This window comes from Platichthys flesus, chromosome 14, assembly GCF_949316205.1.
Source record: "Platichthys flesus chromosome 14, fPlaFle2.1, whole genome shotgun sequence".
Lineage (NCBI taxonomy): Eukaryota > Metazoa > Chordata > Actinopteri > Pleuronectiformes > Pleuronectidae > Platichthys > Platichthys flesus.
Window position 1 is genome coordinate 23,848,952 of NC_084958.1, and position 10,380 is coordinate 23,859,331.

General features: G+C 48.2%; 1 protein-coding gene across 2 annotated transcripts in view; it reads left to right on the forward strand.

Annotated features, from left to right (window-relative positions):
- Positions 1 to 6,853: 6,853 nt before the first annotated feature.
- Positions 6,854 to 10,380, forward strand: part of slc39a6 (solute carrier family 39 member 6) — a 9,028-nt gene continuing 5,501 nt past the window's right edge. The window contains exons 1-7 of one of the 2 annotated variants that reach the window (XM_062404602.1): positions 6,854 to 7,053; positions 8,011 to 8,262; positions 8,405 to 8,951; positions 9,165 to 9,321; positions 9,610 to 9,711; positions 9,826 to 9,995; positions 10,093 to 10,275. In XM_062404602.1, coding sequence (XP_062260586.1) covers positions 8,060 to 8,262; positions 8,405 to 8,951; positions 9,165 to 9,321; positions 9,610 to 9,711; positions 9,826 to 9,995; positions 10,093 to 10,275 — 1,362 coding nt within the window. In that variant the 5' untranslated portion in view covers positions 6,854 to 7,053; positions 8,011 to 8,059. Of the gene's footprint in view, positions 7,054 to 7,197; positions 7,703 to 8,010; positions 8,263 to 8,404; positions 8,952 to 9,164; positions 9,322 to 9,609; positions 9,712 to 9,825; positions 9,996 to 10,092; positions 10,276 to 10,380 lie in introns of those variants that run through there. The other variant, XM_062404601.1, reaches the window with a different exon arrangement.

The window sequence follows — 10,380 nt, forward strand, 5'->3', positions numbered from 1 at the left end:
ACACAGAACCTCTTCTTTGTTTCTACAGCTGAAGTTAATAAAACAAAGTATTTTCTACCATCTTCCTCTGGCTTCACTACTTCCTGGATATGTTTGAATACCAGGTGTTCAAACTCAGTCTTATTCAAACTCAGTCTTATTGTGGTTTGTTCTTCTTATATTCTCTCTTTCGCTGAATTCTCTGTTTGAACTCAGATTTCTTCCGTTTGATAGTTTTGTGATATCATCAAAGCGAGTCCCCGGCCGTGGGACAGAGACACGAGGGGACAGAGGGACAGACGTTCGGTGAGATGCTCTTTTCTCAGATTTGCTGACGAGGTTTTGTCTTAATTTCTCTTTAAGCTTCATCAGCTTTGTTTTCCTGGTTCAGGGTTTAAACCGAAGCTCAACGACCGTCCGGCAGATTATTCCTCCACCATATGTCCCAATCCCACAACCCCCAGTTCACCTGCTCTGACCAGGCCCAGTACACACTGACCAACTGATTTCACCAAACGTTCACATAGTGGAGAGAAAAGTTCCAGAAATAAAAGAAATACTGAAGGAATTTAGGTTTAAAGGGAGTTTTTGTTTCCCCTTTGATTCTAAATGATTGACTTTTATCTTGATAATTATTTTGATATCTTCAAAATATATTTATTACCAAATATTAAATTTAGTGCGACCGGCCCAGTGGAGGTCCTGGTGTGACCGGCCCAGTGGAGGTCCTGGTGTGACCGGCCCAGTGGAGGTCCTGGTGTGACCGGCCCAGTGGAGGTCCTGGTGCGTCCGGCCCAGTGGAGGTCCTGGTGTGACCGGCCCAGTGGAGGTCCTGGTGCGTCCGGCCCAGTGGAGGTCCTGGTGTGACTGGTCCAGTGGAGGTCCTGGTGTGACCGGCCCAGTGGAGGTCCCGGTGAGATGATGAAGCCAACAGAACCAAGTCACACAAACAGCAGGGATGCAGTTCTGAGCAGCTGAAATCATTTGTGCACACTTTACTCAGACAAACTTGATTTTCTTGTTTTGTAGTTTTATGGTGACACACACACATTAAACACACACACACACACACACACACACACAGGCTTTGACTGTTCCTTCTTCTTCCTACATGGACACTAGGGCTCGTTGCTGGTGGGCCGCCTGCTGCTGTGATGGAGTGTTAATGGGAGTGGAGAGGAGGATGGAAACCAGTGATACTAATTTGATTAAGCTCCATGATAGTTATCTCTAATTGGCTTACTGCATTTGCTGTGGATTGGCAGAAGCTGGGAGTCTGTCGTCTCATTGCAACAGGAAGCACCGTGATCCGTCTGAGCAGCTCAGACTCAGACGTCTGTGAGGACTTCACCTGTGCATGTGGAATGACACAGGAAAGTCAAACGACAGGAATCTCCCCTGTGATCAGAAACCTGCAGCTGAGAGGAACTCGGCTGTTTCAGGGTTTCAGCTCTGATCCTGGTCCTGGCGTGCAGACTCTAATTTCCTCCTCCATCTGTAGCACAAGCTCTAGAACAGGGGAGGGTCGCCCCCCTGTGCTGCCGATCAGAGGAGGAGGAGGAGGACGAAGGGTAATCCAAACCACCCGGCCGGGGGGGGGGGGGGTTTCTGGTTTAACCCTTCGTTAATCACCAAACATCCTTTCAACTGCTGGAAAGTCTGGAGGAGCTGTTTAATCTGAGAGTCGTCAGCGATCTGCCTCCCGGAGCCCGGAGGACTCTCATGAAGGGATTATCATTATTCTGTTAATAATTGAGTTAAGATTAAAATATCTATCATTTTCAGGCGCCGCCATCTTCTTCTGGTGACGTCATTTAAAGTCAGAGCCTGTAAATGAAGATGTTGACAGAAAAACATATTTAGGATACAAATGCTGCCATCTTGTGTTGATGACATAATTTGTGCAAAAGTGATGGAGGAGTGGACGACGCAGTCGGCCAATCACGAGTCAGCGTCATTTGTCAGCCAATAAACCAAACAGAAGAAGAAGAACTGATTCAAACTGATCAGAAACACCGGATCAAACCTCAGTGAGATCAGAACGAGCTGAAACGTCAGAAACATCTTCGACAAACATTTATTTAATTACTTTGATATTTCAGTTTAGTCTGTATTCCATCTGCTAACAAGGAGGAGGTCTGTGGCCGTCGGCCACCAGGGGGCGATGGAGGCACTTTGCCTTCACTTTGAGGAGCCATCATGTTGAGACTGGCTGGATTCAAACCGACTGACAGTGACTTGTAAACGTTGTGTTGAATCCTAGTTTGAGTGTCATTTATAAAAGGACACACTTTGTCGCACAAGGTCGTTGTTAACAATACTCAGTTTGTTCAGCTGGTCCGTGAGGGGGACCATGGCACCGTCAGGGTTGAGGGTTTGATTCCCTGTGTAGCTGTGGAGTCTGAGCCCGGGCTGCTGAGCTGCAGTGGAGGAACGTACCATTAAAGTCGTCCTCCTGTGCAGCAGGGGCGGATTTCACATAATTAATATCTGCAATAACATTTTCACCAGTGAACCTGTCCTCTACTGGGAGACACGATAAAAAGGTTATAGATGGAGAATGTTCATAAAGCTTCAGTCGTGAAGCACGTGGACGACACCTGGTGGATCTGGTTTCATGTGGTGGTGAGAGGATCTGGTTTGAGAATGAAACATCGGAGGAAATGTCCTGAGCGTCAGTCAAGTTTCAACCTAGACCCTATAACCAGTAGGGGGCGTCACACAACAGAAACAGTAAACATTCATAACATCACTCACAAACACATCTCAGTGGCCCCCTGGTGGCAGACAGCAGTATAGGTCATAAACACCACCACCTCCATTTTAGTGGATGGAATGATAGACTGTTCATAAAAAGACTCCAGAAAGTGAAGCCAGTTTGGAAGGTGCCTGAAGCCTGTGTCGTGTGTAATGACCAGCAGAGGGCGACACCATGGCTTGTTTCCAGAGAAGTCTATGTGTGATTGACAGCTAGAGCCTTTCAATGGGTGCAGGTGTCAGGTGTAGGTGGGCGTGAAGCGTCCTCAAAACTCTCAGTCAGGCTCCACCCCCCCGCTGGACACTACATCACTGAGGCATCAGAGCAGCAGCTCACAAAGCAATGGGGGGGGGGGGGGGGGGGGGACCTTTATAGGGAGAATTATCGTAATTTAGCCTCTAATGTTGTTAAGTGGAGTTAAGAAGCTCGGGACCTAATTCTCGTTCATCAGTCGTGTTTCTTTGAGGCTTTGTCAGAGTCTGCAGGACGTTTGTGTTGGAGCACCTCTGCTCCACCTATTAACACAAGCTGTCCTGTTTGTATTCATTTAACTTTTTAATGAAACTCATATAAATATGGAGCACATGCATGACATGCATTTCCTGCTTCAGTGCCAAAATAAAGCGTCTCATTAGGGCAGAGTCACGGCCTCATGGAGTAAATTCACTTGAACTAAAGCTTGAATGCCTCCTGTCAGCGTTCAGTCGGTGGAGCATCTCACTCTGTGATGGTTGATGAGAATCTGTTCGTCTCAGCCGCCGTCAGATCAGATGATACGAACGGTTGCTGTGTCACCGCTCATCAGCCGCTGAAGGACGCCGCCGTGTCCCTGACGTCTGAGTTTGAAAAGCAATCAGAATCCCGATGACTCTAAAGAGCAAAATAGATTCAGGAGAACTCACAGATAACATTCTGATGATTCTTCCTCTCCCTTTGCTGCCATCACCTCTTTGAAAAAGACTTTGTCACAGAAGAGCAATGAATTAGAAAATCAGAAAACAGGAGTTCAGCCTCAGACTGTTTTCTTCCATCTCCATCACGTCTTCACTGAGAAGCTGAGATAAGATTCTGTCGCTGAGAGAAACAAGGAGATGATGCAGCAATGTTTGACTTAGATTCACAACTCGTCTGTTTCCCTCGTGAACAGTTTCATGTTCAGAACATGTGGTGGAGAGAGAGGATGAGATAAGATGAGATAAGATGAGATAAGATGAGATAAGCTTTATTGAATCCACAGGGGAAATAAACCCATTGTAGCAGCAGATCGTCAGGATGAAGTCGCCAAGAGAACATGTGATATAAAAAGTACAGAGACTATGTATAATATTTATCTTCCACTACAGCAGGAGAACTATTTGTAGAGATAGAGATTGAAAAGTCAAAGACTCTTTGAGGCTGGAGCAGGAGGAAGAGCCGGATCCAAACTTCTAACAAAGTTCCTCCTGGATGTTCCTCTCACACAGATCTAATAAATACCAGAAGGTGGATTTGTTCTGAATCTTCTTAAGAAAATCTCAGTCCGTCGTATAAGCCATTTATTTTCACTGCCCCTCCTCCAAACTGCATCTCGGTCCCACAAGCAGATTAGTTTCACTCCTTCTTCTTCTTGATCGTTTTCATTTCCACAAAAAAGACAAGTGAAGATTTGAGTCTGTTTTTTGAAGTCACAACAAACGTGACAAGAGTTTTTTAAAAGCAGAACTTTGAGAAAGAAACTTAGTAAGATCCCATTGAGTCTGTGACTGAACCATTATGAATACACAAAGTACTTTATGTTATGTTGTACAATACATTTACAGTATTTTCCCTCATAATCTACAACCAACCAAGCAGGGTGACTATTCTATACTGCAGTCAACTACCAGGGGGCCATCAACATATGGAGGTGTAGTTTTGTCTGTAGCACTAGCTTTTTTTTTTGTTTAATTTGAAGTATTTGTAGTTTTTTAGTCATCGTAGTATTTTCAAAGTATTGGTAGATAATAACTGTTTTATAATACTAGTACAGTGTTTTTTTGTAATGGCAATACTTTTTTATTTAGTACTTACTTATTATCCATAGAATTTGAACCAAGTATTTTTGTGTTATTTTTATAATTTATATTATGTTTGTATATACTGTAGTATTTGTTTTTTGCAGTATCTGTAGTGTGTTTCTGCAAGAATTTTGTATTCTTTTTATTTTTCTTGTGTTTTAGGTATTTATATAAATTTCGTACTCGCTGTTTGGTTTTATTGTGATGTTTATTTTATTTTACTGTAGTATTTGTATTTTTTTACTACAAGACACACACACACGCACACGCACACACACACACGCACACACACATATACAAACACATTCATTTACTTGGGGAGGGTCGCCCCCTTGTGGAAGTTTAAACTACCACTCTCGTTTCGAGGAAAGTTGTGTTACTGTGTTTAAACTCTGCTGTAAATCATTTACGTAAATTCTATATACTACTATATACTTTTCTAATTGTATTTGTAATGAAATATTCTTGTATTTGTAGTATATCTTGTAGTATTTGTCATATTTCTATTCATTTGTTGTGTTTTTACATTTTCAAATTGAATGGGAATCATTTGACTGTATTATTTTAGTAGAACCTGTTGTGTTTTGATTGGTGTATTTTTGTAATGGTTGTGTTGATGTGTCTTTGAACACATCCCTGCTCCTCATTCAGCGGTCATGACTGATCTGAAGCCAACGTTGTTCTTGAGGGCGAGAGCAGCTTCCAGCTCCTTTGAACATGAGAGCGTGGGATAGGGGGGGGGGGGGGGGGTTCCCAGGAGGCCTTACCCTCCACGCCCGGGCCGAGTACACACATCTCGACCTGTGAGCACGTGAGGCAGCGCCTCAGTCAGGTTCTCACACCACACGGGGATGAGGGGATCAGGGATGTTCTGTGTTGTTCTTGGTGTGTCTTGTGTGTAGAGTCGAACCAACTGTGAATGTTTGCTAAGGATCGGTTGTGTGTTTGTCTCTGAGCTGCAGAGCTCCCCTGCTTCACATCTATCATAACACAACAGTGACTCACTCCGACTCACAGTCTGTGACATGTTCCATCATCGTGGAAACTCTGCATCATACTGCCACAAATACTCTGCAGGAAATGTGGATTCATCATCTGCCGAAAATAGTCCCAACCAAACGCTTTATGTATGTTTGATAGAAGCTCTTCCTGACCAAGGTCTGCTCCTCGTCTGTGGAGCTGCAGGTGGAGCTGGGACGTCTCCACAGTCTGTTTCCCCCACGTGACCAAGATCTGAGAGGTTAATGACCTCCGTCCGACCTCCACCTGAGTTCAATGAGACCTCTGAGTCACTCGAGTTCGACGCTCCTCATAACTAGCGAAGAGGCGGGAGTCACACGGTGAAAACAAACATGGAGGACAGCAGTGACGGAGGTCGTCAGTGGAGGGGCAGGGAGGTTCAGACCTCACGAGGGTTCAGGGTGACACGTCTGCACAAGCTGAACCTGAGGGTCAACCCACACGGCTCACACTGACTTCTTCTCTTGTTCCCATCAGGGCGAGGACCACCTCACTCTGGACTCTGGACTCAACTGGATGTGAAACCATCTGAGTCTCTTCTGGCCTCCTGCACAGAAGATCCAGACACTTAAGTAGCCTGAGAGTTTGGAACTAATCCTGTTCCCCTGACACCAGCTCCTCCATCACATGGCACCACAGCCCGGTCACATGTTCCAACTGCCATCCTCCATCAAGGCCTCCTGTGATGCCTTCAGGTGCAGCCTGTGCAGAACAGCCACACCGTGATCACTAAGGTGAATGAGGCACTGACGAACAAAAAACAACTGACTGATGGTCTGTTTGACTCTCAATGATTACTGACGTTACAAAGGGACAAGTAGAGTCGTTTTATCATAACCTACTATATAAACTACCAGTGGAGTCGCCCCTGCTGGTCACTACATAGAAGACAGGTTTGAGAAATGAATAAACATTTAACGTATCTCTCTCCCTCAGTCTCTCTCTCATTCTCTCTCTCTCAGTCTCTCACAGTCTCTCTCTCTCATTCTCTCTGATTCTCTCACAGTCTCTCTCAGTCTCTTTGCTTGTCTCTGTCATTCTCTCTCAGTCTCTCTCTCTCTCAGTCTCTCCCTCAGTCTCTCTCTCCATCAGTCTCTCTCTCGCCTCTTTCAGTCCCAGCTGTTCTTCAGATTTCCCACAGCCCCTGAACGCCTCCCCCAGCCTCCACCGGAGCGTTGTTACCGGACCTGAGAGCAGCTCGGCCCCGCTCGGACCTCACACGCCCCCGGGAGAGGACGGAACGCAGCAGCCCGGTTCACGGTGAGTGCCCCCGGACTCGTAACGGTCTGTTCCCCGGTGTGTTTCGGGCCCGGGCGGGGAGGAGGTGGCCCCGCTCCGCACGGCTCAGTTTCCGGGTTGGCCGGCTGTGTGCACACGGCACCGGGCTGGTGCTGAGCGCACGGCACCGGGCTGGTGCGGAGCGCACATCCCCAACGTGGGTCTGTTTACCCCGGTGTGTGTGTGCGTGTTCCGGGACAGAGGCACTGCGGGTTGTTACGGTTCGATTTCCCCGTGGCTCGCCGCCCAGCAGATGCTCTCTGTCCGCTCGCTCCGGGGAATCTCACCGCACCACCCGGGTTAGCAAGATGCTAACAGAGCTAACCCGCCGTTATAAAGCGCGTTAGCATCAGTGTCGGTGAACATGCTGCCCCCCCTAACTAGAGTTAACTAGCTGTGATGGTAAACAGACGCTAACTAGTCCTTTGACCCGTTAACCTGACACAACAGAGGGGATCTACTGGTCTGTTAATGGCCTGATGGCTGGTCACCTGGACCCGGGACTCGACCCCAGCCCCCGTCCCGATGGAACCTACACCGAGTTAATACAGTCACAGCGTTAATCCACTGAAACGAGTCAGAAGCTTCTGATGCTTCTTCAAACACCAGCTCCACGTCCTTTACACTGCAGGTGAAGATCTCCACATTAGAATAGAAGAATGGGTTATTGTATAATAACCAGTAATGATAAGAGTAATATCCAGTCAGATAAGCAGGAACCGTTCTGCCTGTTCTAGCCTTGATTCTGTGACGTACACTTTCTTAGCTACTAGCAATTAGAAATAATAAAATGAGGAGAAAAACATGTGAACCTATAAAACTAAATATTAATTATCGATAGATTTTTTTTTAAACAGAGACTGAACCCATGAAGTGTTTATCACATCAGTAGCTGATTAATAAAGGAACTGATCATATCTTGTGTTCCTCCCCCGTCAGGTGGCGTCTTTACCCGTCGGTAACAATCCTGGTTTTGCCGCCCCAGGCGATGGCTGAGGAGAAGACTCGAGCCGCTCTGGCCGTGATGCTCCTCCTCGCCCTGAGTTTGTCCGGCGCTGACTTGTCGGCCGGGTCGGACTGCAGCCAGTCGCCCACAGAGGTGAACGCCCGGGTGGGTGTGGTGTCGGCGGTGGTGGACAGGCAGAGGGCGGAGCAGAGCCAGAGGAGACACCTGGAGGCTTTGTTCAGCAGGTGAGCAGCTGACTTTACTGGTCACGTGAACAGGTTTAACTGGATCCTGGAAGGTGTTTCAAAGATGAGTGGAATCTCCCAAACTCATCTGCTCACATTCTGCAGATGATAGTTAATCGTGATGTTTTATTAAACTTCACAGATATGGAGAAAATGGCACCATCTCTCTGGACGGGTTGAAGCGTCTGCTGCAGAGCGTGGGGCTGGATCGCGTCCGGACCGTGATGGTGCAGCATCACGAGCAGCTAGGACACGGTCACCACCACCATCATCACCACCCCCACCCCCATCACCACGAAAGCCATGACCACCATCACCACTCTGGCCACAACCACTCGCGGCACCAGAAGCATGTCCACGCCGAGCCCCCGCAGCCCGGGAAGTTCCCTCCGAGCGTGGAGAATCCAGAGGGCACGCTGAGGAAGAAGGTGGAGAACACGGAGAACCATCACAACCTGTACGACAAGAAGAGCACGGCGGCAGCTCAGGAGGTCGGCACCACGGCCGTGTACACTGCTCAGCTGGCCCTGAAGCAAGGCAGCAGCCTGGACCGGACCAGTCCACCAGCCACCGGAGCTGCCGCCAGGCGGGGAACCGACAACCACACACAAGCAGCTGCACCCAGTGACCAGGATCCAGAGTATGATCAAGGTCACGTCAATGGAAACCACAGCCAGGAGACTGTTGAGGTACAAGGTCCACTTCCTGGTCCTGGTGGAGATGGTGTGATGGTCAGAGTGAATCACGTGTTTATTGGCTCCGTGAGGATTCAGTGTTGATGTGAAGCAGAAACAAACAAACTGTTAGTCAGTCTGAACACAAACCAGAAGCTGGATCTAGAGTTTGGTCCTGATTGAGGTCCTGATTGAGGTCCTGATGGAGTTTCTGTGTCTTATCTGCAGTGCCTGAACGTGTCCAGTGTCCTCTCCTCACATGGGATGTCTCAGGGGGGGGGTGTGACCCTCGGAGACTTCAGCTACCTCTGCCCCGCCCTCCTCAACCAGATCGACTCTGGAGCGTGCATCGTGCACGGAGAGGACACCACACATGGAGACACAGGTTGGATGGAGTTCTCTTACTGAGTGTTTTCAATGTGACAGCTGGGCCCTCTGAAGATGAAATGATCTGTTAATTAATCTATGAGTCATTGATCAGAACAATGATCAGAAACATTCTGATGGCTTCGCACCGCTGACAGCCAATCGCCATCGGTTTTATATTTTCATGTTTTTAATGATATCTCATGAACGCCTCGAGGGATTTGGAATGTTACACATCACAAGATATCCGCAGCAGAATCCCCCCCCCCCCCCAGCACCAGTAAACAATCTGCTTATTTCTCTCCAGACCATAAACATCATAAACATGCTCACAGTCACCATGGCGACCACAACCAGTCAGACCACAGCGAGCGCACGGCCGGAGAAACCAGCAAGAGCATCACAACCGGTAAACATCTGAGGTTCCACTTTCATCCACTTTGCTTTAGTCAGAGTTCATCCTTGATTTTCTAAATGTTTCCTGAGCAGTGGTCGGACTAACACGTGTGATTGTGCGCTGCAGCGTGGGTGGGGGGGCTGGTCTCCATCACCATCATCAGCCTGCTCTCCCTCCTCGGCGTCCTGCTCATCCCGCTCATGAACAGAGATTTCTTCAAGTTCCTCCTCAGCTTCCTGGTGGCGCTGGCGGTCGGCACGCTGAGCGGCGACGCCTTCCTTCATCTCATCCCCCACGTGAGTCGGAGCCGAGCCCAGGAGCTCCCCGACCGTTTGAGCTCCAGCTGCTTCCCCCTCGTGTTCCTCTGCTCACCTCGTTGTTCATGTGCTCCAGTCTCAGGGAGGACACCACCACCACCATGAGGACTCTGGGACGGACGTGGAGGGACCTGACCACCACGAGGAGAACATGGACGCCGTGTGGAAGGGCCTGACGGCTCTGGGTGGAGTCTACTTCATGTTTCTGATCGAGCACTTCCTGACGCTGGGAAAAATGTACAAGGACAAGAAACAGAAGGTCAGAGATCCCCCCCCCCCCCCCCCCCCCCCCCGTCTCAAGATGTTTGGATCAATAAAACAAGATGATCAGCTTTTATGTTTACAGAATAAATGATGCAGTAAC